Source organism: Bos indicus, chromosome 29 (genome assembly GCF_029378745.1).
Source record: "Bos indicus isolate NIAB-ARS_2022 breed Sahiwal x Tharparkar chromosome 29, NIAB-ARS_B.indTharparkar_mat_pri_1.0, whole genome shotgun sequence".
Classification (NCBI taxonomy): domain Eukaryota; kingdom Metazoa; phylum Chordata; class Mammalia; order Artiodactyla; family Bovidae; genus Bos; species Bos indicus.
This window is the reverse complement of record NC_091788.1, coordinates 42,235,298-42,261,325: the sequence shown is the minus strand read 5'-3', so window position 1 is coordinate 42,261,325 and position 26,028 is coordinate 42,235,298. Positions and strand designations below refer to the sequence as shown.

The window sequence follows — 26,028 nt, the reverse complement described above, 5'->3', positions numbered from 1 at the left end:
AGGATTTATGCATCTATGTTCATCAGTGATATTGGCCGGTTGTTTTCTTTTTTTGTGGCATCTTTGTCAGGTGTTGGTATTAGGGTGATGGTGGCCTCATAGAATGAGTTTGAAAGTTTACCTTCCTCTGCAATTTTCTGGAAGAGTTTGAGTGGGATAGGCGTTAGCTCTTCTCTAAATTTTTGGTAGAATTCACCTGTGAAGCCATCTGATCCTGGGCTTTTGTTTGTCTTACATATTGCATTTGTATATTGCATTTGTCTTACATATTGCCGTGTTCTTATGTTGGGTGCCTTTATATTTATAATTGTTATATCTTCTTGGATTGATATTTTGATCATTTTGTAGTGTCCTTCTTTGTCTCTTTTCACAGCCTTTGTTTTAAAGTCTATTTTATCTGATATGAGTATTGCTACTCCTGCTTTTTTTGGTCTCTATTTGCATGAGATAACTTTTTCCAGCCCTTCACTTTCAGTCTGAATGTGATCCTTGTTTCGAGGTGGGTCTCTTATAGACAACATATATAGGAGTCTTGTTTTTGTATCCATTCAGCCAGTCTTTGTCTTTTGTTTGGGGCATTCAACCCATCTACATTTAAGGTAATTATTGATAAGTATGATCCCGTTGCAGAGAAGGCAATGGCAACCCACTCCAGTACTCTTGCCTGGAAAATCCCATGGATGGAGGAGCCTGGTGGGCTGCAGTCCATGGGGTCGCTAAGAGTCGGGAACGACTGAGTGACTTTACTTTCACTTTCCACTTTCATGCATTGGAGAAGGAAATGGCAACCCACTCCAGTGTTCTTGCCTGGAGAATCCCAGGGACAGAGGAGCCTAGTCGGCTGCTATCTATGGGGTCGCAGAGAAGGACACGACTGAAGCGACTTAGCATGCATGCATGATCCCGTTGTCATTTACTTTATTGTTTTGGGTTCAAGATTATACACCCTTCCTCTGTTTCCTGTCTAGAGAAGATCCTTTAGTATATGTTGGAGACCTGGTTTGGTGGTGCTGAATTCTCTCAGCTTTTGCTTGTCTGTAAAGCTTTTGATTTCTCCTTCATATTTGAATGAGATCCTTGCTGGGTACAGTAATCTGGGCTGTAGTTTTTTTTTTTTTTTTTTTAATTTCATCACTTTAAGTATGCCCTGCCATTCCCTCTTGGCCTGAAGAGTTTCTATTGAAAGATCAGCTGTTATCCTTATGGGAATCCCCTTGTGTGCTATTTATTGTTTTTCCCTTGCTGCTTTTAATATTTGTTCTTTGTGTTTGATCTTTGTTAATATGATTAATATGTGTCTTTGGGTGTTTTGCCTTGGGTTTATCCTGTTTGGGACTCTCTGGGTTTCTTGGACTTGCGTGATTATTTCCTTCCCCAATTTAGGGAAGTTTTCAACTATTATCTCAAGTATTTTCTCATGGTCTTTCTTTTTGTCTTCTTCTTCTGGGACTCCTATGATTCGAATGTTGGGGCATTTAACATTGTCCCAGAGGTCTCTGAGATTGTCCTCATTTCTTTGAATTCCTTTTTTCTTTTCCCTCTCTGTTTCATTGATTTCTCCCATTGTATCATCTACTTCACTTATCCTATCTTCTGCCTCTGTTATTCTACTCTTGGCTCCCTCCAGCGTGTTTTTGATCTCATTTATTGCATTATTCGTTATATATTGACTCTTTTTTTATTTCTTCTAGGTCCTTGTTAAACCTTTCTTGCATCTTCTCAATTCTTGTCTCCAGGCTATTTATCTGTAATTCTTTTTGTTTTCAAGATTTTGGATCATTTTCACTATCATTATTCGGAATTTTTTATTAGGTAGATTCCCTATCTCTTCCTCTTTTGTTTGGTTTGGTGGACATTTATCCTGTTCCTTTGCCTGCTGGGTATTTCTCTGCCTCTTCATCTTGTTTATATTGCTGTGTTTGGGGTCGCCTTTCCATATTCTGGCAGTTTGTGGAGTTCTCTTTATTGTGGAGTTTCCTCACTGTGGGTGGGGTTGGACGGGTGGCTTGTCAAGGTTTCCTGGTTAGAGAAGCTTGTGGGGTGTGGGGCTGGATTTCTTCTCTCTGAAGTGCAATGAAGTGTCCAGTAATGAGTTATGAGATGTCAATGGGTTTGGAGTGACTTTGGGCAGCCTGTATATTGAAGCTCAGGGCTATGTTCCTGTGTTGCTGGAGAATTTGTGTGGTGTCTTGCTCTGGAACTTGTTGGCCCTTGGGTGGTACTTGATTTCAGTGTAGGTATGGAGGCATTTGATGAGCTCCTATCGATTAATGTTCCATGGAGTCAGGAGTTCTCTGGTGTTCTCAGGATTTGGACTTAAGCCTCCTGCCTCTGGTTTTCAGTCTTATTCTTACTGTAGCCTCAAGACTTCTCCATTTATACAGCACCAATGATAAAACATCTAGGTTAAAGATGAAAAGTTTCTCCACAGTGAGTGACACCCAAAGAGGTTCACAGAGTTACATGGAGAAGAGAAGCGGGAGGAGGGAGACAGAGGTGACTAGGAGTAGAAGAGGGAGAATCAAAAGAGAAAAGAGCAAGCTAGCCAGTAACCACTTCCTTATGTGCTCTCCACAGTCTGGATCCCTCAGAGATGTTCACAGAGTTACACAGAGAAGAGAAGAGAGAGGATGGAGATAGCGGTGACCAGGAGGAGTAGAGGGGGAATCAAAAGAGGGCAGAGCAAGCTAGCCAGTAATCACTTCCCTAAAAAAGGAGTATGTCAAGGCTGTTTATTGTCACCCAACTTATTTAACTTATATGCAGAGTACATCATGAGAAATGCTGACTGGAAGAATCCCAAGCTGGAATCAAGGTTGCCGGGAGAAATATCAATAACCTCAGATATGCAGATGACACCACCCTTATGACAGAAAGTGAAGAGGAACTCAAAAACCTCTTGATGAAAGTGATAGAGGAGAGTGGAAAAAGTTGGCTTAAATCTCAACGTTCAGAAAACTAAGATCTTGGTATCTGGTCCCATCACTTCATGGGAAATAGATGGGGAAACAGTGGAAACAGTGTCTTTATTTTTTCGGGCTCCAAAATCACTGCAGATGGTGATTGCAGCCATGAAATTAAAAGATGCTTACTCCTTGGAAGGAAAGTTATGACCAACCTAGACAGCATATTCAAAAGCAGAGACATTACTTTGCCAACAAATGTCCATCTAGTCAAGGCTATGGTTTTTCCTGTGGTCATGTATGGATGAGGTAGTTGGACTGTGAAGAAAGCTGAGTGCCGAAGGATTGATGCTTTTGAACTGTGATGTTGGAGAAGACTCTTGAGAGTCCCTTGGACTGCAAGAAGATCTAACCAGTCCATCCTAAAGGAGATCAGTCCTGGGTGTTCTTTGGAAGGAATGATGCTAAAGCTGAAACTCCAGTACTTTGGCCACCTCATGCGAAGAGTTGACTCATTGGAAAAGACTCTGATTCTGGGAGGGATTGGGGGCAGGAAGAGAAGGGGACGACAGAGGATTAGATGGCTGGATGGCATCACTGACTCGATGGACATGAGTTTGAGTGAACTCTGGGAGTTGGTGATGGACAGGGAGGCCTGGCGTGCTGCGATTCATGGGGTCGCAAAGAGTCAGACACGGCTGAGCGACTGAACTGAACTGATGTGCTCTTCACAGTCTGGATCCCTCAGAAATGTTCACAGAGTTACACAGAGAAGAGAAGAGGGAAGAAGGAGACAGAGGTGGCCAGGGGGATAAAGGTGGGAATCAAAAGGAGAGAGACAGATCCAGCCAGTAACCAGTTCCCTAAGTGTTCTCCACAGTCCAGAACACACAGAGATTCACAGAGTTGGGTAGAGAAGAGAAGGGGGGAGGGAGGAGGTAGAGGCGACCTGGTGGAGAAAAAGGAGATCCAAATTGGGAGAGAGCAAGCAGGCCAGTGACCTCTCTCCTAAGTAAAAATGGTTACTGAAGATTCAGTTCTTAAAGGTACAAAATTGATAATAAATACCAAAAAGCAAAAATTGAAAATCTAGAGTAGAGGTTGGATTCTCAAAAATACAATATTTAAGGAAAAAAACAAAGTCACAAAAATTATTTTATATATATATATATATATATATATATATATATATGAAGTTTGCTTTAAGAAATAGGGTCTTATTTTTGTCAAAGTAATAGGTTATAAAAAGGAAAATTAAAGGATTAGTAGAGGACGTAAAAATTAAAAAAAAATTAAAGAATGAAAATAGTAAAAATATATCTAGGACTTTCTCTGGTGTCATTGTGAACAGTGTGGGGTCAGTTCGCTTTCAGATAGTTCCTTCATCCAGCTTATACTTCTCAAGATCTATTGTCTCCTTCCTATGTAGTTGACGCTAACTGCAGGGTTTTAATCTATTGCACCTGTCACTTCCAGGGCGGTTTCCTCTGTTTCAGCTTCTGTTTCCTGGTCTCTGCAGTGTCTAATTTCTGCCCTGATCCAAGAGGGTGATGGTGGACAATTTTTTAGGCTTACTTGTTCAGTAGTGCTGTGGGGAGGGAGGGACGCTGCAAACAAATAACACCGGCATACGTGGAGAGTGCTCGCAGTGTCTTGGGCACACTGGGCCTGCCTCTGCTCACAGCGTGTGTGCTTTCCCTGTCTATGCTGCTCAGGCTCTATGTTGCTCTGCTGGGAACTGTCTGAGGCTGGCCCTGGGTTGTATGCACTTCCCAGGTCTAAGCTACTCAGCTTCAGGTATTCGGGTAGTTCTCAGAGGCACAGACTCAGCTGGGCCTGAGTTTGTGCCCTTCCCAGGTCCGAGCAGCTCAGGTGACCAGGTGTCTGGCAAGCACGGTCACTGCGACTTATCGCCTCCCCTGTCCCTGCTGCTTGGTTTTCTGGGTGTACAACCGGCGCACCTTCTCAGGTGGATGTTGACCGTCCAGAATCCCAAGAGGTCTTGGTTAGCAATGAAGCCTGCTAGCAGTTTGGTAGATAATGCCTCTCTGGGGCCGCGATTGCCCTCTTCTGGCTCTGGCTGCCCTTGCCTGCCTGTCTCCGGAGGGGGATGGGCCGGCCTGCTGCTGGCTAGCTCTGCTCAGTCCTTTATTCTGTGAGCGGGCTAGATGGTGTCTTAGGTTAGGGCTTTTTGCGTAGCTCTAGTCAGTCCTTTGTTCTGTGAGTGGGCCTGGTGGTATCTTAGGTTAGGGCTTTTCACGTGGTAGCTATCCCACAGTCTGGTTTGCTATCCCAAGTTAGTTCCCTCAGATTGCCCTCAGAGCATTCAGGCCTGGTCCTTACTCTAAGCAATGCAGCCTGCGCTTCCCTGCCCAGCCCCCACTTGCTACTGGTGAATGCAGGTGTCTGTGCTGCTTCTCTGCTGGGGGAGTTACTGTTGGGCATGTAATCTGTGGGTTTTAATTATTTATTTATTCTTCCTCCGGGTTATGTTGCTCTCTGTGTTTCCAAGGCTTGACAGAGACTTTGCAGTGAGAGTGTTTCCTGGTGTTTGGAAATTTCTCTCTTTTTTAAGACTCCCTTCCTGGGATGGAGCTCCTTCCCTACCTCTTTTGTCTCTTTTTATCTTTTATATTTTTTCCTACCTCCTTTCGAAGAAAATGGGCTGCTTTTCTGGGTGCGTAATGTCCTCTGCCGGCATTCAGAAGTTGTTTTGTGGAATTTTCTCATCATTCAAATGTTCTTTTGATGAATTTGTGGGGGAGAAAGTGGTCTCCCTGTCCTATTCCTCCACCATCTTAGGACCACCCCAGCAAATATTTTAAAATGAAAAAAAAAAATGCAAACACAAAATATCAACATTTGTGTGGTATAGGTAAAGTGCTGAGAAAAAATGTATTATCTTACATGCTTATAGTAGAAAAGAAGAAAAGTTTAAAATCAGTACTCTGAGCTTTCAACGGAAGAAATTAGGAAAAAAGAGCAAAATAAACCAAAGCAAGTAAAAAGAAGAAAATAAAAAAGATAAGGGCAGAAATTTATAAAGTTGGAAACAGAAAACAGTAGAGAAAATCAATAGGGTCAAAGCTGTTTTTCTGAAAATACCAATTAAATTGGTAAAACTCTAGTGAGACTGACAAAGAAAAAAAGGGAAAAAGATTCAAATTACCAACATCAGAAATGAAAGAAGGGTTTTCACTAAAGACCCCACAGACATTGAAAAGATAAGAAAACCATATTATGTACTCTATGCATGTATTACATTTGATGACTAAGATTAAATGTAGATTGGTACAGCCACTATGGAGAACAGTATGAAGATTCCTTAACAAATTAGGAATAAAATTACCATATGACATAACAACCCCACTACTGGGCATATGCTCTGAGAAAACCACAATTCAAAAAGACACATGTACCCCAGTGTTCATTGCAGCACTATTTATAATGGCCAGGACATGGAAGCAACCTAGATATTCATTGATAGATGAATGGATAAAGAAGATATGGTACATATGTACAATGGAATATTACTCAGCCATAAAAAGGAATGAATTTGAGTCAGTTGTAGTGAGGTGGATGAACCTAGAACCTGTTATACAGAGTAAAGTAGTCAGAAAGAGCAAAACAAATATTGCATAGTCATGCATATATATGGAATCTAGATTAAATGGACCAATTTCTTGAAAAACACAAACTAATGAAACCAACCTAAGGTAAAATAGATACACAGTCTATTTCCATGTCCTATTAAAGGAATTGAATTTTTAATTATAAAATCTTGCAAATGGAAATATCCAGGTCTAGACAGCTTCCCCAGAAAATTTCATGAACAGTTTAAAGAAACAGTCCCAGTTTTTACAAAATTCAATAAAATAGAGAAGGGGACAGCACTTCTGAGAGAACACACAGATGGAAAATTAGCACATGAAAAGATGCTCAACATCTTTAGCTGCTAGGGAAATACAAATTAATGCCACAATGAGATACCTCTATACATCAAGAATGGCTAACATAAAAAAATCCCGACAATAACAAGTATTGATGAGCATGCAGAACAACTGGAAATTTAATAGATTGCTGGTGGAAATGTGAAATTGCCAAAGCTACTCTGAAATAACTCCGGAAAATAGTTTGATAGTTTCTTATAAAATTAAACATGCATTTACCACATAATCCATCAAGCCCACTGGTAAGTATTAAACCAAGAGAAATGAAAAGTTACATTCATACAAAGACTTGTATACAAATGTTTTTAGCAGCTCTATTCATAATTGTCAAAAACTGAAAACCACTCACATGTTCTTCACTGGGTCAACAGATATATTACGGTACAATAGAATCATACTGAGTGTTAATAATAAATAGAAATGGCTAAGTGTTACCACACAGCAACTTAGATCAGTACCCAAAGGTACTGCTGATTGAAACAAACCAGTTTCAAAGGTTCACATCCTACCTGATTCCATTTATAGGACATGCTCAAAATGCAAAATACAGTAATGGAGAGCAGATCAGTGAGTTGCTGGGGGTTAAGGGAGGGGGTGGAGAAGGTATGATTACACAGAAGCAACACCAAGGAATTTTTTGGAATGATGGAGTTATATATCCTGATTGTATTGGTGGTCATCACGCAAATCTAGAATTTTACCCATCCTGAAAAGTCAATGTTATATGTTAATTAAAAAATAAAATAAAAAGTATGGATAACCACTGCTGCTGCTGCTGCTAAATCGCTTCAGTCGTGTCTGATGCTGTGCGACCCCATAGACGGCAGCCCACCAGGCTCCCCTGTCCCTGGGATTCTCCAGGCAAGAACACTGGAGTGGGTTGCCATTTCCTTCTCCAATGCATGAAGTGAAAAGTGAAAAGTGAAAGTGAAGTCGCTCAGTCGTGTCTGACTCTTGGTGACCTCATGGACTGCAGCCTACCAGGCTCCTTCGTCCATGGGATTTTCCAGGCAAGAGTACTGGAGTGGGGTGCCATTGCCATAAAATGGAATTCATAACTTCCAAATTAGCTTAAGAAAAAAAACGGGAGGGTGATAAAGGAGATTTCATCAATCCAATAGTAAGTATGAAAGCTGAAAATATAAGGACAAAATAGCAACAGTAAGTAGAAAACACAAAATAAGATCATACAAATAATACCAAATATCCCAGGAATCACAGTTGTGGACCTGTGACCAGGCACATGGTCATCTCACAGAGAACATTTCCAGCCTCCCTTGTAGACAGTGTGGTCATGTGACTGAGTATTTGCTGATGAGATGTGAGTGCAAATAGCGTGTGCCAATCCCAGGCCTGGGCTTACGACATCAGGTGGGCCTTGTCCGTATTCTCTATTTGCCTTCTCAGTGGTTGAAACCTAGATACAGTGGTGACCATGCTTCAGCCATGCAGGTGATGCTGACTCTCTGGGGTTGGTGGGATGAGCCAGAAGGTCCACAGGGAGCAGAGTTACCCACTGACCTGAACCATTTTCTGTTTGTGTGAGAAGGAAATAAACATCTCAATTTTCAAAGCTGCTGTATTTTGGGGTACCTTCATTAGTACCTTTGCTAGGCTTTATTTGGAGTGTCTACCTCCTTTTAGAGGCCCTTGAAAGATGGCAGAGCCAAATCCCAGGCTCTCAGAAGAGGGAGCTGCAGAGTTTCTGGAGCCTTCACATTCTCGTGCCCACCTTCTGCTGTGGGGCCCAAAGCATCTGCAGACTCAGGCTCCTGGTTCCGGAGGTGAGCCAGGCCTGACATCGTGGGGACATTTTTAACAAGGGGAGGAGAGTGGGATCAGCTGGTGGGGCCCTTGGTATAGGCAGGTCCTCTTCTCTGGCTGGGCCCTCTGTCTCCCTCCTCAGTAGTGGACACAGTAGAGCTGGACGCTACCACTGATTCGCAGCTCCCGTAGCTGCTCCAGGACTTGCTGGCCCAGGCTGGTGGCCCCCACGCCCTGCCCGTTGAGCGCCAGCTTCAGGCCTCCCTCTTGGCACAGGAGCAGCACCTGGTACAGAAGGGCATGGGGTGCTGCAGGCTTCCCTTGCCTGCAGCAAGACCCTCCCTTGCCTGCCTGATGCCCCACCCAGTGGCTTCTCCTTCCATCAAAGGACACAAGGAATAAACCCATGGGGCACCCAGTGGTGAAAAAGACGGGATGATGGAGGGGCCCAGGTTGTCGTCAGCCCTTCCACAAGGATCTGCCCAGGACTTGGCCTCCATTTCACCATCTGTAACAGGGGTTGCTTCCCCTGGAGAAGTGGTCTCAACCTCAGCTGCACATTGGAGTCATTCAGACCAGATCAGATCAGATCAGATCAGTTGCTCAGTCGTGTCCGACTCTTTGCGACCCCATGAATCGCAGCAGGGCTTTTTAATAATGCTGAGGCCAGGGCCCACTTTGATTAATTAAATTGGTGTTTCAGGGTGTGAGATCAGCCCCACTGATCTCCTCTCTTCTAGTGGCATTGGCTCCACAAACCGCGCCCCCACTCCTGGACGTACCCCCACTCCCCTGCATGGGAGTGTAGCTCTGTGCTCCATGCCAGAGGGACCAGGGATCTGGATTCTGACCCACCTCAAAGAATCGCTGGGGGTAGAAGAGGAAGGGGGCCAAGATCAGCTTCTTCCGGCCCCAGCGGGAGACCCAGGCCAGAGTTCTGTCTGCAAAGGACGCCCTGAGCGTCACTGGAACGTGGGCGGCCTCGTCTCGCAGACTGAGCGTGAAACTGTAGGAATGGGTGGGAGAAGGTGCTTGTGGGCTTGCTAAATAAACACCAGGTCCTGTGCTAAGTGGAGAAGGCAATGGCACCCCACTCCAGTACTCTTGCCTGGACAACCCCATGGACGGATGAGCCTGGTAGGCTGCAGTCCACGGGGTCACTATGAGTCGGAAACGACTGAGCGACTTCACTTTCACTTTTCACTTTCATGCATTGGAGAAGGAAATGGCAACCCATTCCAGTGTTCTTGCCTGGAGAATCCCAGGGATGGGGGAGCCTAGTGGGCTGCCGTCTATGGGGTTGCACAGAGTCGGACACGACTGAAGCGACTTAGCAGCAGCAGCAGCAGTTGTTCTAAGCCTTGAGGTGGCCCAGGGCTGACCTAACCTATAGAAATGTTCTGGCTGATCCCCAGTATTGTTCAACTTTAAAGTATTATCATTTTCAAAAACTGAGAAAGTTTTCGAAAATTTTGGCTTCTTTTTTAAAAAGAAATTCAGAAGATCTGGCATCAGAAGATCTATAGAAATATTCTTTCCACTTCACCACATTCCCAACCTGGTGCCTCACTGTTTATGTGACCTGCCTGGCCTCTGAGGACACGTGAATCATGGCCCTTGAGAGAGAGCAGTAAAATGATCTGTGTGTCAACTGCTAATAACCATGTGACTCTGAGCTAAGATCTGGCTTCCTGTCTCCAAGTTTGGGAAGGAGTGGGGGTTCTTTCGTCCACTGGAAACTTTTTCATCTTCCCTGTTCAGGTGGGGTTATCTTTCTCCTTTTTTTCCACTGGGGGAACTCAGGGCTCAGAGGGTTGGAGTGGCTTGCCCAAGACCACAGTTTATAAAAGGCAAAACCAGGAATCCAACCCAGTAGTGCCTGGTTTTTGAGGCCCATGCAGCCGAGGCCTGTGCTGCAAGCCTGCCTAGAATTCACAGACCTGGTCAAGCGCATGCAGGGCAAGGGTTTAGTCAGGTCAGTGACTTAAAAAAGAACAAAACAGAAGGGGATAGGCCAGGGAAAATACATGGCATTTTCCTTAGTCCCCTGCTTCTCCACCACATTTGTGGACCGCTTGCTATATGCCTGGCATAATCCCTAAAGCTGGCACTATTTTTACCCCCTTTTACAGACAAGGAAACTAAGGCACAGAAAGGAAAGGTCACTGCTGTGAAGCTGCTCAGATTTGAAGTGTCCTCAACAGAAGTCAAGGGCTTCCCAGGTGGCGCTAGTGGTAAAGAACCCACCTGCCAATGCAGGAGACATAAGAGATATGGGTTTGATCCCTGGGTCGGGAAGATCCCCTGGAGAAAGAAACGATGACCCACTCCAGTATTATTTCCTGGAGAATTCCATGGACAGAGAAGCCTGGCGGGCTACAGTCCGTAAGGTCGCACAGAATCGGACACAACTGAAGCGACTTAGCACGCACCCATGCAACAGAAGTCAAACCCAGGAAATCGGGTCCAGGAACGTCATGAGATCCAGTGCAGTTCCAGAAAGAAGGAAAGAAGGAGAGAAGGAAGGATGATGAGGAAGAAGGAAAGAAAAGAAGGATAAAGAAAGAAAGAAAAGAAAGATACTTGTCTTAACTGGAGCCTGCAGGTTTGAGGAATAAAGTCGTAGCGCCCCCTGTGGGAGAACTCAGGCAGTATCCTCTTGACTAGAGTTCCTCCAAGTCCCCACCTCCCTGCGCGGGGCCTCCTTTTTGGGGTCTCCTGGCGGAGTTTCCTAAACCAGGGCACTGTGGGAGATCAGTTCCTCTCATCTGTTTGCGATTTTTCAAGTTGTACACTTTTATTCTCTAGTTTTTTTTTTTTTTTTTGGCTGAGAGGCATGAGGGAATCTTAGTTTCCTGACCAGAGAGCAAACCTATGGCCCCTCACTGGAAGTGCAGAGTCCTAACCACTGGGCTGCCATGGAAGTCCCAGCCTGTGTCTTTAAAGGACCTTTCCTGAGGCTGCAGCTGGGACCTGCGGTGAGAGGCTGGCTGGCCTGACCACACGTCCAGGCAGGGAAGACACTCCTGGAATTGGAGCTGCTGGTGCCACAAAGCCACCTGAGCCCTGGAACCAACCCCAGGTCAGACTTTAACAGGCTCTGTGACCTTGGGCAACTTACTTCTGCTCTCTGCTCCTCTGTCTCCTCACCTGGAAGGTGGGGGCTAAACAGTAGTGCTGGAGATTAAAGAGGTGATGCTTCTAAAGCTTGTGCCTGGCACAGAGATGCGTCCTGTCCCCCACCCCTACCCCCAACTCTGCATACTTACTCCTTTGGCTCCGGTAAGACCAGTCCTCGCACTATGATGACCTGTCCAGGCCAGAGACCCCGGGGAAGGGCATGGAAGCAGGGCACCTCCTGAAGGAACACAGGAGATGACTGAGAGGTGGGGGTGAGGCGGATCTCACAGAGGGGGTTGGGGAGGGCTACTGCCCGGAGGAGCTGCTTCCTGGACTGTCCTTAGGGGCCAGGGAGCCTTGAGGCAGGTAAACCTCTGCCTCTGCTCTGCAGCCAGGAGGAAACAGCTCTGCTTAGTTATTATACACCTACTGCAGGCCAGCCTCCTGTACTCTGCTCTCCCTGGCCTCCCCTTCTTTTCGCCTGCCCCCCGTGCTGTGAGCCCCTAATGCTGTGCTCCAAATGGTAATGGCTCATTCCTTGGTCTGCCTCCCCACCAGCCTGTATGCAGCTGGAGAGGTGGAACTGATATGTACCTCCACCCTACAGCCTGGTGCTTGGCCTAGCAGGGATGACTATCAGAAAATTGTGTGCAGAATAAATGGAGAATAGGTAAAATGAAGCTGGAGCTTCAGCCTGAAGTTGCCTGTTCACCCACAACTTGCAATTCAAGGGCAAATCCTGGTGCTGGGGGCCATTTCCCACCAGGTGGGGCGCCCTCCCAGCCCTGATAGAGCAGGTGAGGGACTGTCCCTCCACCAGACGCAGGAGCAGAGGTCACTCACCAGCCCCGGGCTCCTCAGCAGGAAGGGCTGTCAAGGAAAGAAAGAGGGGACATGGAGGCCACGTGGTGCTCGCTCAACGAAAGGGATCCTTAAAAGTTGGGGATACTGGGGGTTTACTTCTCTCAGAGATAATACGGGAAAATGATTGGCCCTCCAGTGGGGCCCTCTTGAATTCAGGTGGACACCGGCTCTGGAATAATGAGGAAGAACTGGATGCAGGGTCTGTCATTCACTCACTGTGTGACTCTGGGCAAGTCCCTGGGTCTCATCTCCCTTCTGCCCTGCAAGCCAACCTGCTACCTTGCAGGGTTGCTGAAGCTCCATCTGAGATGGATCTGGTAGAAAGGCTGGGCCCTGCCCACTCCAGGAAGTCAGCCCACCCCATCTGTCCTCCCTAGCTGGCCCTGGCACCAGGGAGAGGCAAATCCAGGCTCCCATGGACTGAGGCAGGGCCAGCTGTAACCATGGTGACTGCACAGTGAGGGAGGGGGCAGCTGGGCCTTGTGCAATGTGAGCATCAGTCCAGCGAGTGGCAGGTCCCACTGGGGTCAGAGGGAGGGGTACCGGCTCAGCTGGGACGGCTGGGACAGCGAAGGCTAACCCAGCTCCCAAGACTCACGTGTCCAACCGGATACTCGCTGCCACCCTCCACAAATGGCTGTTGGGAGAGAGAAAAAGCAACAGGCAGGATTCAGGACCACTGCAAGTCTAGAGTTTTGATTTGCCTCCTGCCTGCCCTGCTGTGCCTGGGAAGGAGGGCAGAGGCCAGCTGTGGCCTTGGTAGCTCCTCCTCTCCCCAGAGGCCTTGTCAGGGCTTCTCAAACCTGGCATTTGATCATGCTGATTCCTGGGCCCTACCTCTGACTTACTAAATCAGAATCTCTGGTGGTGGGTTCCAGAAATCTGCACTTTTAAATTAGCTCCTCAGCTGGGAATGATACAGCCAGTGCTATGTTTGGGTCCACAGCTCCAAGACTCCAAGTCATTTGCTTTCTGGCCACTGCTCCACATTGACCAGACTCCACACCCAGGATAGCTCAGCTGGCAGCTCAGTTGGTAAAGAATCTGCCTGCAATGCAAGGGACCCTGATTTGATTCCTGGGTCAGGAAGATCCCCTGGAGAATGGATAGGCTCTCCATTCCAGTATTCATGGGTTTCCCTGGTGGCTCAGATGGTAAAGAACCTGCCTGCAATGTGCAAGACCTGGGTTTGATTCCTGGGTTGGGAAGATCCCTTGATAAAGGAACAGTTTCCCACTCCAGTTTTCTTGCCTGGAGAATTCCATGGGCCGAACAGCCTGGCAGACTACAGTCCATGGGGTCACAAACAGTCAGACACAACTGAGCGACTTTCACTTTCACGTCCAGGATAGACTTCTGCCCCAGGCTCTTGGGCTCCTCTTCTGTGGTCAGCTCCTCCCTCACCCCTGCCATGTCCAACACCTGGATGGATGCCCTCCACCTTGGCTATAATTGGTGTCAGGACTTGTCTGGGATGGAAGGGGGTCCCAGGCTTGTCCAGGCATCAGGGGAAGTCAGAGACTGCTGCCACCCAGGCCTTGGCCCCAGAGGAACTTACGTTGATGTTCAGGAATCCAACGGCTGTCACCGAGATGTCGCCAAATATGCCCAGGGTGTCTACCCGAGACAGCGGGAGCCGGTAGCGGTAGTGGAGGAAGTGCTGTCCATTTACACTCACCTGGAGAGACAGACGAGGCTGAGACCACACTGACGTGCCAGACATCCATTGAGTCTCTTACTGGAATTTTCCTCTTTTAACTTCACACCAACTCTAGGAGGCAAGTATGTTTTAAAGACAGGCTTGGGGCTGGCGCACTGGGACGACCCAGAGGGATGGTACAGGGAGGAAGGAGGGAGGAGGGTTCAGGATGGGGAACATGTGTATACCTGTGGCGGATTCATGTTGATATATGGCAAAACCAATACAATATTGTAAAGTTAAAAAATAAAATAAAAAAATAATAAAGACAGGTGCCCAAGGCTTGGGGGAACTTAAGTAGCCTCCCCAAGGTTGTGGAACTGGCAGGCAGAGCACCTTCAATGCCCCGCCTGGCCCCTGACACACCACATTGCCCCACTTTAGTCTTTCAGCTGACCTTCCAGCAGCCGCAGCAGCCCTCCGCCTGCCGCATCCACAGGTGAGCGGCCTCAGGGGCTCTGGGACCCCTGTCCCTCCCTGCAGTGCTGGCTGGCACCAGCTCCCTCTGCCCTGGAGAAGTCTGAAGATCCTTCTGGCAGGAGTTCGCATCAGCAGTGAAAGCCTTGAGGCCAGGTTTCTCTCTCCCTTCCGTCCCCACTCTTCTGTGTGATGGGGAGAATGACAGTTCCTTCCTCATGGGTTGTTGTGAGGAGTCAGTGAGCTGAGAACAGCACCCGCCCGGCATCTGCAGCGCTCTCTAGACGCCCCCTGTGACAGCAGCAGCACCATGGCGTCTGCTGAATACCACCATGTGTACCGGGCCAGGTGAGCCCAGGGCAGCTTGGAACCAGGCATGGCAGCTCATTGGTTCTCTGAGTACTGGACTCTGTGCTTCATCCCTCCAAATACCCCTTAACACAGTGACAAGGAGAGCGGCTGAAGGAAAGGGAAGCAGAAGGACACAACTTCTAGACCCCATGATGTCCCCTCCCGTGCGTGCTAAGTCGCTTCATTCGTGTCCGACTCTTTGCGACCCTATGGACTGTAGCCCTCCAGGCTCCCCTGTCCATGGCATTCTCCAGGCAAGAATACTGGAGTGGGTCGCCATGTCCTCCAGGGGATCTTCCCGACCCAGGGATCGTCTCTTGCATCTCCTGCATTGGCAGACAGGTTCTTTACCACGAACACCACCTGGGAAGCCCTGGTGTCCCCTCCCGCTCACCTTCATCTCCTCATTTCCAAAGAGAAAGAGGATGAGGAAGCTGGCCCCTCTCTGCAGGGCCACGTGGGGCCACCGGGCCTCAACTTGCCAGCGCCCACGGTACAGGGAGTTGCAGATGACGTGGGGTTTGGTGGTGTGGAAGCGAGGGTTGAAGTGGATGGCGATATCTGGCCGGGGGTGCAGGCTGCAGCCGCACTGGAAGTCCACCTGGAACCTGGGGGGAGGTGAGGCTCTCAAAGGGCGCCTCTGGTCAGAGACTCCCAGAGACCCTGAAGGCAGAGAAGAAGCCCCATGGAGCACTCCCCTTACCTGTGTGCATTTAGAGGGACCGCTCCCTGGAGCATGACCATCTTGCCTGCTCGCAGGCCACCAAAAATTGTTGTGACAAAAGGAATCACCTGAACAAAGAAGAAACTCATCCATACCAGGTTGGAGAAAGGGCCTAGGGACCCCTGTGTTGGGGGTGGGATGAGGAGGGAAGAGGAACAAGATAACTGTCCCACCCCAAACAGAAAATGTCTTGATGGGGAAAAATAAGTTTTCTCTGAAATGTTCTCTTTCGCCTACTCTCTTTTCTTCACAACACCCAGGCCACACAGCACAGGGGAAGCCAGATCCAGCCCCATTGCCCCCTTGGAGCACCAGCCCAGCCCCTCTCTCAGCTCCTAGGGCACAGTAGTGACCCCACTGAGGTTTACAGTCCCCTGGCTGCCACCCTGGCCTCCAATGGGTGTCCTTCAGGGCTCCATTTCAGTGAGTGTCCAGGCTCCCCGAGGACTGTTTATAGGCCAGAGCCTGGGAACCGGGAGGCAGAGGGATGGACAAGTTGGGATCTGAGCACAGATCCTGGCTTGGATGCCTGATAATGACTCAGTCTGCCTGCTCAGCTCACCTTTCCCCCTGGTATTCCTAAAAGACGACGCATACTCTTACCGCTTCTGGCCCTTTCTGGGACTGTTTCCTCAGCACCCCCTCCACCTTGTGAAATCTGACTTGACTTCCCAGGCTCTGATTGCTTCTCCAAGCGTCATCCATTTTGGTGCCTGAATTATCCCTTCCCTCACTGTGCTCTCTGCTGCCGTGGCTAGTTTGGCCCTTGGCCGACTGGCTTAGACGGAGCCCTTTGGCTGGGAGGCACAAGCCCCTCAAAGCCAAAGTCCTGTCTTTAGCTTCTACAGGCTCAGGGCCTGGCCTGGCACAGAGTGGGCTCTAAAGAGGTGTCTGCAGAATAAACGTGAACTTGCCCAGGTACACACTGGGCAGTGTCACAAGATGGGCCCTTACCCAGTGTTCTCCAACTCCCGGCAGCTTTCAGAAGCCCAAACTGCCAAGAAGAGCTGAGACCCGACAGCTCTGCACTCCAGGTGGGAGCTTGCAGCTTGCAAAGCAAGGGGCCCCTCTCACCTGGGGAGGATCAGGAGGCCCCAGCTATCAGAGCACCCACAGCTTAGCTGGGCTCAGCATGTCAGTCCCTCCCACTTCCCAAGCTCTGGGCCTGGCCTGTAATTAACTGAGCTGAAGCTGTTCTCCTGAGAGGAGAGGACCAAGTAAAGAGAAAGTGATAATTAGTGCTCATTAGTGGGAGGGTGGGTCTCCTGGGAGTTTGATCTTCTGTAATGCACTGCCAGGCTTCAGGAAATCTGCAGGGCACTGGGCCAAAGGAGGAGTCCAGGAAACCCCAACCCTGTGTCTGACTGGGAGGTTCTGACCCGACTCCCAGGCTGGAGATGAGACTGTTCTTCCTCAGTGATCAGGGTCCCCCAGCAATACTACGCACTCCCCGCCCAGGCCCTCTTAGCCACCCACTGTGGAATAGGAGACAGCACTGTCTTCAGGCTCTACTGTTTTTAAAATGCAATCACCCCATGAGCTCATTGACGAGTGGGAATGAGCTGTCAGTCACTCTAAGCTCAGGAGGGCCTTCCAAGAGCCATGGGCAGGGGCTGGGGAAGCAGGGTCCATGACTCAAGGCCTCTTCAGCCCCCTGCCAACCTGGGAGACCGGGCCCAGCTGGAAGGGGGAGCCCTGAGACCCAGGAGGTTCCAGACCTGAGCGGCTGCTCACCGGCTGGAAGACTGGCGGCTGCAGGATGAAAGTGTCAGGAAGCGGGTCCAGTTTCTCTCCAGGTACCATGGGGGTGGCGTGGGGTGCCTGGGGCAGCTCTCCCAGCTGTCAGTCTCACCTGCACCAGGCAGGGTCCGCTGTCTACCCCCAGTGCCCCACACCAGCTCCAGCCCCACCGGCTGGACTGGGTGTCAGCAGAAGTCCAGGTCGAGGGGTGCGAAGCTTGCAGTAACTAATCCTCAGGGTCTGAAGCACGCAGCCTGTTGCAGAGGGAAGCCAGAAGCTGGCTCCTTTGAGGCCAGCAGGGGGTTGTGGTTTCCGGGGCGGCAGCTGGAGCCCTCCAGGGGTCAGAGGCAGAGTTGGTGGTACATGTGGGCAGGTCCCAGGAGAAGCCCCGCCCCCAACTTCCTGGACACCAATGGGGGGCTTCCCTTTCCCTCCCCCAACAAAAGGTTTCCACCTCTCCCTCCTTTTCTGCCGCTTTCCCCACTCTTCTCCTTTTGGCAAGTTTTATAGTCCTTTGAGGCTCCATTTCACAATGGCTGGAAATGCCAGGGCCCAGCTGGGTCACAAGTATGTGGGATGGGGAGAGGTAAGAACAGGCAGGGTGAGAGGAGACCCTCTTTGGCTCGGAAAAGGCAGGTGAGCAGAGGGGAGCACACAACTACACCAAAGGAGACCTGGGTTCTTGCTCAGCCTCTGCTATAATGTGCTGTTTCCCAGGACAAGTCACTTACCCTCGCTGGGGCTCCTTTTGATCATTTACATATAGAAAAGGTGATCACAGTAGCGTGTCTCCTGTCTTGAAGGGAGGTCTGTATCTGGGAGTGGGTCTAGATTTCTGTGTTTTTTTTTTTAAGCTACCCTATTCTCCTTTGGTGGAGAAGGAAATAGCAACCCACTCCAGTATTTTTGCCTGGAGAATCCCATGGACAGAGGAGCCTGGTGGGCTACAGTCCACCGGGTCGCGAAGTCAAACACGACTCAGCAACTGAACAACAACAGCAAATGATCCTTGGGACTGAAACCATTCCAGTTCTGGTTCAAATTCCAATAAGCCCTTTCCTTTAAAAAGCAGCACAACCTCTCAACTTTATCCTGAGTTGGGAAGCCCCAGGATCTGACCACCGTGTCCACTTGGCAGCAGAGAATTCCTGGCAGGACAAAGCTGGGCAAAGGCTCAAGGGCCCGGGGTGGGGAGGGGAAAGGAAGCAGCTGCTCTGATGGGTGAGTCCTTGGGGGCTCCCGGGGAAAGAGGCTGCATCAGTACCTCCTGGGAACTTATTGGGCTTCCCTGGTGGCTCAGATGGCAAAGAATCTGCTTGCAAGGCAGGAGACTCAGGTTCAATCCCTGGGTCTGGAAGATCTAGACATATAAATTTTTGAGCCCCACCCCAGAGATATTGGGGTGAAAGAGCCCAGGAATCAACATTTTAATGTTTGAGAAACACTGACTTAGATCCTAATCCACAGGGCTCCAGGTACAGAACCAGGCTGTTTGCTCAGACCCTGCTGGGTAGGGGGGAGCTGGGCGGCTGAAGGTTCTGTGTGGGGAAATTGGATCTGAGGTGTGTTCAGGAAGAATAATCTATATACACAGCAGGGGGGAAAAAACAAAGGTAGAGAAACCAGCTGGGCAGGGATGGGGAGCCCTGCACCCGAGGGCGGCGCCCACACCCTGTCCAGCCTCCTCCCTGAATTGAGGAGCTAGGGGCAGCATACGAAAACACTGTGGGCTGGGTGGCTGCAACAACAGGTGTTTATTTTCTCACGGTTCTGGAGGCTAGAGGCCCAGATCAAGCTGTCCGCAGGGTTGTTTTTCTCCTTGGTTTGCACCCTCATCTTTTCTTGTAGGGAGACCAGTCATATTGGATTAGGGTCCACCCACTTGATCTCATTTTACCTTCCTTTTCCTTCCAAAGGCCTTATCTCCAAACACAGCGCACCTCACATTCTACATACTGTGGTTTTGTTGTTTAGTCGCTAAGTTGTGCCTGGCTCTTGGTGACCCCATGGTCTGTAGCTTGCTGGGCTCCTCTGTTCATGGGATTTCCATTGAGATGCCATTTCCTTCTCCAGGGGATCTTGCCAACCCAGGACTGAAGCTGCATCTCCTGCATTGGTAGACAGATTCTTTATCACTGAGCCACCAGGGAAGCCATACTTGGGGTCAGGACTCAACAGATGATTTGGGGGTGGTGGACACAATTCAGCCCATAACAGGAGAGTGGTTCTGAAACCTCAGGTGTTTATAACTGTTTCTCTTTGTAACAGTCATAAGTGGAGGCTGCTGAGGGCCTGCAGGGGGGAGGCAGCTGAAGAAAGGGGGATGGTGCATGTCATTTCTCTTTTTCAATGACTCCAGCTTTTGACAGCTGGTGGCAGATGGGGACCTGGTTGGTTTAAAGTACACATCCAGATTTGCTGGATCTGATCTGAGAGACTCCAGAGTAAGAGAAGGTCTTAGTTAGTCTGTCCAGGGGTGGGATGGGGCAGTGGAGTAAATTTCTCTTCCTGAGCCAGAGTGAGGGGGCACTTGTGGGAGAGGTTCAGGAAAGGGCTGAGGGTGACCTGACGCTGGCAGGTGGGATTCCCCTGCCACAGACTGGCACTCTCCCACCCCACCCCCATGCCCTCCACCCTGTACCTTTCCCTCAGAGCATTTATCATAGCTTGTCATTATGTATTGAAGAATTGTTCAATGTCTGTCTCTTATTCCCCTACTCCTCACCTGTAAGTTCCAAGAGGGCAGATTTATTCTTACAACCTGAGTACCAAGCAAATGCCTGATACAGGGAAAATGCTTAAAATATAGACTGGGTGACTGTGAGAGGTGATGATTTATAACTCCTGTCCTGTCTCTGCCTTCTTCTCTGTCTCTCCCTTAGCAGGAGTGGAATCATGGCCCAACTGCAAAATAGCCCACATACTCTTCTAACTAGCTACAGATTGTAACTGAGGCATTTTTTAAAAAATCAATATTTGTCAGTTACCAATTAATAGTTTGGGAAACATAATCCATGCTCAGGGATCTCAAGGTGCCCCACTTTACCCCATTCTTTGATCTAGCAGCCTCTTTCACTGCTCCTGAATAGGTATACCTCTCTGGGCCTAGGGAGGGACTACTGCATAGATTAACCTACTTCAGTCTTGTCTCCATCCCTTTCTTCTATCTGATTCCCTTCTAGGTCACTGAAAATGCTCCTGGATCTGTTTTCTCTCAGAACCAGTTTTGCATCATCCTAAAACATAGTGGCAGGATAGAAGAATTGACAAGGCAAGAAGAATTGGCAGAACCTGACAGCTGGCTGGATAAGGGAGACAAGGAAAAACGACTCCCCAAAGGGACTCCAACATCTTGAATCAAATGATTGGGAAAATTCTGGAAAAACAGGGAAGACTGAGGTATAATCTGGAGGGGGTGGCAAGCTGGTTAATTCTAGCCAAGATCATTTTGGAGGAGGTGGGGGTATAAGAATCAGTTTAGGTGGAGCCTGAACACAGGGGATGTTCAATTAGTGTGTTTGAAGGAATGAAGGTGCTATTGTCTGAAAGCAGGTTCATATACTCTTGAGTAAACAGTTTCAATTTCTATGCTGCCCTGTAAGTGAGTTTTAGTGACTGCAGCAATTTTTTTAATAACTGGATGCTGCATTCATTAAAGGGATCAGCAATCAATCTTGCTCTCAGGGTGCCCCCAGTCTAACTGGAGAGAGAAGACATATACTTGGAGGGGAGAACCAAAGGACAAAGCCAGCTGTTTTTATTTCTCTTCCCCCCACCCCCAAAGAGATGGATAGAAATATCATAAAATTGGGAAAAGGACAAGCAACACTCATAGGCTCAGTAGGCTAACATGACATTTCTTGTTATTAATATTTTGATGTGTATCTTACTGAACCAACCAAACAAAGAATCCAAAAATCCCAAACCACAACTCAATCAGTGCACAGCTTTTGCTCTCCTATTCTATTTTCTAGGGAAGAGATGCAAAGCTTAATGGCCTGGAGGAGCAGAAGCACAGTCTGCTCCTGTGGGCACCTTCCCACCGCAGTGCCCTGAATGGGAGGGGAGGTGGAAACGCCTCCGGCTGGGGAATGTGGGGGTGGGGGAGCAGAGCCATGGGGGCCCACGAGGCACTCCCAGCTCTGAGCAGTTCTAGTGCTGGGGACCTCAGTAGAAATAGTGTAGAAATAGAACAGACAAAGTTTTTTTACTCCAGCACTCTCTGTCAAGGAGGAGCCCCTCAGAGAGGCACCGGGGTCTCCCCTTGGGCCCTTTCAGAGGCAGAAGCCTGTCCTTCTGCAGACCTCCAAACCCGCCTGGCTGCCTGAACAGCCCTGTGGCTCTTGCTTCTCCATATGATGCCCCAGGAACCTCTGAGGTCCTCATCTGGGCACCATGAGAACCAAGAGTTCAGTTCAGTTCAGTCACTTAGTCGTGTCTGACTCTCTGCGACCCCACGGACTGCAGCACGCCAGGCCTCCCTGTCCATCACCAACTCCCGGAGCTTGCTCAAACTCATGTCCATGGAGTCGATGATGCAATCCAACTATCTCATCCTCTGCCATCCCCTTCTCCTCCTGCCTTCAATCTTTCCCAGCATCAGGGTCTTTTCCAATGAGTCAGTTCTTCGCATCAGGTGGCCAAAGTATTGGAGTTTCAGCTTCAGCATCAGTCCTTCCAATGAATATTCAGGACTGATTTCCTATAGGATTGACTGGTTTGATCTGCTTGCAGTCCAAGGGACCCTCAAGAGTCTTTTCCAACACCACAGTTCAAAATCATCAATTCTTCGGTGCTCAGCCTTCTTAATGGTCCAACTCTCACATCCATATATGACTACTGGAAAAACCACAGCTTTGACTGAACAGACCTTTGTTGGCAAAGTAATGTCTCTGCTTTTTAATATGCTGTCTAGGTTGGTCATAGCTTTTGTTCCAAGGAGCAAGCGTCTGGAGCAAGCCAGGAGTTAATCACTCACAGATGTTTCCTATAGGAACTATATATAAATGTATAGGCTATATTTTAGGAAGAAGAAAGATGACTTCAGAGGGAAGGTTTGCAATGCGAGAAGGAATGATAAACAAATGGAGTGGCAAATGTATAGGCAAATCTAAGCATATATATATATATATATATATATATATATAATGTAATAATGGTAACATTAATAATGTGAATTGGGGGTTTTAAAAAAGGGCAGAACTAAAATAGCATGGAAGGGTAAGATTGGAGTGAAAGTGTCCCAAGATTCTCACATTGCTTCAGAGGGGTGTTTAGGATATTACTTTAAACCTTTAAGCATAAATGTTAAAATTTTGAGGTCAATAAATAAAAGAATAGAGTGTAAACTTTCAAATGAATAGAGAAAAAAAATGTAATACACACCTAAGATCAGATCTGTATGAAGAATAGTATAAAACTTCATTGAAAGACATTAAAGAGGTACTAACAAAAAGAGAGATACAATATGTAATAGATTGGAAGACTCAAGTTTTTAAAGATCTCAAAATTGCCAAATTGATTTATGGATTCAATGTAATGTCAATCAAAGTGATGACACACTCTTTTGAGCAACCTGACAAGCTGATTCTGAAATATTTATGGAAGGGCAAAAGCTCAAGAATAGTCAAGAAACTCCTGAGGAAGAATAAGGGGAATCTGAAGATATCCATATGTTAAGATTTATCATAAAGGTGCAGTAATTAAGATCATATGATGAGATCGTTGAATCCCTTCCAGGGTCTAAGAGTGAGTGGGCTCTTGTTTAACACTCAGAAATGAATTGTCCAAGGAGACACACATACTGACAAAGCAAGAAGCTTTATTGGGAAGGGGCTCCCAGGCAGAGAGGTAGGGTAAGGGAACCCAGGAGAAGTGCTCTGCCATGTGGCTTACAGTTTCCAACTTTATGGTGATGGGATTCGTTTCCGGGTTTTCTCTGGCCAGTCACTCTGACTCAGGGTCCTTCCTGGTGGCACAGGCATTGCTTAGCCAAGATGGATGCCAGTGAGAGGGACTCTGGGAGGTGGCAGGACACATGGTGTCTTCTTTTGACCTTTCCCAGATTCCTCCCATTGGTGATGGGTTGTTAGTTCTGTGTTCCTTGCCAGGACCTCCTGTCATAAAATAACTCACACAAATATTTACTATGCAGAAGGCAATGGCAACCCATTCCAGTACTCTTGCCTGGAGAATCCCAGGGACAGGGGAGCCTGGTGGGCTGCCGTCTATGGGGTCGCACAGAGTTGGACACGACTGAAGTGACTTAGCAGCAGCTGGCCAGGGTGGGAGGTTTCAGTCAGTGTGTTTCCCTTAACAGTAGTAGCACAAAGACAAACACTTTGCCTGTGGAGTAGAATAAGAGCCAACAATATTCCTGCTCATTCACGAAAACCTGACATGTGACAGAGGTGGCCTTGCTCATCATGAGGGTGGGGCTTGGGGGTGGGGTTGGAAGGGAAGGGAGAAACTACCAGTAAGTGATGCTGAGATAAATGATTATTCATATGAGGGAAACACACATTGGATCTCTGCCTCACATGCACACAAAAATCAATTCCAGATTGACAGAATGAAAAAGAACGTTTTAAAACTTTTACAAAACAGATGTAGAAAAATATTTTCCTGAATTCAGGGCAAAGTAAGACTTCATGAAAAGACATAGGGAGCTGGCCTCAAAAGAAAGAATTGGTAAATTCTGCTTCCTTAAAGTCCATAATTTCTCTTCAAAAGATTTCATAAAGAGAGTGAAAAGACAAGCCAGGAACTGGAAGAAAATGTGTGCAAACAAATATGACTAGCTAAAGATGAATATCGAGAATATATAAACAATACCTACAAATTAGTAAGAGCACAACTCCAAAGGCAAATGGGCAGAAGACACGAACAGGCACATTTAAAAGAGAAAGTCTAAATGGCTAATAAATATATGTAAAGATCTTGATGTTCGATCCCTAGGTTGGGAAGATCCTCTGGAGGAGGGCATGGCAATCCACTCCAGTATTCTTTCCTAGAGAATGTCCATGGACAGAGGAGTCTGGCAGTCTACGGTCCATGGGGTCATAAGGAGTCAGACATGACTGGGTGACTACACACAGCATAGGATTATAGCCTGCTAGGCTCCTCTGTCCATGGGATTCCCCAGGCAAGAACACAGGAATGGGTTGCCATTCCCTTTTCCAGGAGATCTTCCCAACCCAGGGATCAAACCCAGGTCTCCTGCATTGCAGGCGGATGCTTTACTGTCTGAGCCACCAGGGAAGCCCTATTAGTGATCAGTTATGTGCAAATGAAAACTTCAGTGAAATACTATTTTATATCTGCTCACCTGGAAAAATTAAGATAGTACTTAAAGTGAAAGTGAAGTCGCTCAGTCGAGTCCGACTCTTTGCGACCCCATGGACTGTAGCCTACCAGGCTCCTCTGTCCATGGAATTTTCCAGGCAATAGTACTGGAGTGGATTGCCATTTCCTTCTCCAGGGGATCTTCCCAACCCAGGGATTGAACCCGGGTGTCCCGCATTGTAGACAGACGCTTTACCGTCTGAGCCACCAGGGAAGTTGTTGGCAAAGATGTAAATCAACAAGAATTCTTACCCACTGCTGGTGGAAGTGAAACTGGTACCACCAATTGGGAAGATGTTTTAGTGTTCTACTGTAAAGTTGAATATTTTCATATCTTGCTAGCTATTAAATCCTGTAGATTCTCTTGCATGCATACACCAGGACACAGTTTGGGTTGTTTTCAATATTTTTCTAAATCCAAATAGAAATTAAAAACCCCAAGTAGTTTCATCATCAGATCAATAAATTGTGGTCTAGTCACAAAATGGAATATTTTTCATCAAGGGAAGCAAATTACAGATCTGTATAGCAATGTGAATGCATTATAGAGACAACTTTAAAAGAAGCAGAGTGCAGATGATACAGCGTGATTAAATTGCACTATGATCTTCAAATAAGCAAAATGAAACAGCGTGTTAGGAAATCAAAGAAGAGATTTAAACAATGTTTTATAAAACAAAAGCATGATAGACAGGAGAGAGGTAACCTCTGGGGCGGGGGGCGGGGGGTGAAGAGAAGGCCCGGAGACAGGATAAGGGAAGATCATACAGGCAGGAGGAGCATCTGTGCTAGGTATTGCTGTGTTGCAGCGTTCTTACCAACGGTGGTGTATTGTGGCTGCTGCTTAGTCGCTCAGCAGTGTCTGACTCTCTGCAGCCCCGTGGACTGTAGCCCACCAGGCTCCTCTGTCCGTAGAATTTTCCAGGCAAGAATACTGGAGAAGGTTGCCATTTCCTACTCCAGGGGATCTTCCCAATCCAGGGACTGAACCCGTGTCTCTTGCATCTCCTGGATTGGCAGGCAGATTCTTTAACCACTGGTGCCAGCTGGGAAACCCTGGATGGTGCATTCATGGGTAGTAACTTTATCCTCATTTCAAAACTACATGTTTCCTATTATTATTTTTGTGTGTGTATACATATATGTACATAT

At 47.8% G+C, this 26,028-nt stretch overlaps 1 protein-coding gene across 3 annotated transcripts; it reads right to left on the bottom strand.

Annotated features, from left to right (window-relative positions):
- Nucleotides 1-6,648: 6,648 nt before the first annotated feature.
- On the bottom strand, nt 6,649-17,819 carry LGALS12 (galectin 12). 3 transcript variants are annotated; one of them, XM_070782480.1, is made up of 9 exons: nt 17,511-17,819; nt 15,772-15,860; nt 15,463-15,676; nt 14,160-14,279; nt 13,200-13,238; nt 12,581-12,607; nt 11,887-11,975; nt 9,473-9,623; nt 6,649-8,902 (listed from the first exon to the last, which is right to left on the bottom strand). In XM_070782480.1, the coding sequence occupies exons 2-9, from the start codon at nt 15,810-15,812 to the stop codon at nt 8,756-8,758; spliced, it is 828 nt and encodes a 275-aa protein (XP_070638581.1). In that variant the 5' UTR covers nt 15,813-15,860; nt 17,511-17,819; the 3' UTR covers nt 6,649-8,755. The 3 variants fall into 3 exon arrangements, with proteins under 3 accessions (XP_070638581.1, XP_019810929.2, XP_019810930.2); XM_019955370.2 differs by having other exon boundaries at nt 17,527-17,819; XM_019955371.2 differs by lacking the exon at nt 12,581-12,607 and having other exon boundaries at nt 17,527-17,819.
- Between the last annotated feature and the right edge of the window lie 8,209 nt (nt 17,820-26,028).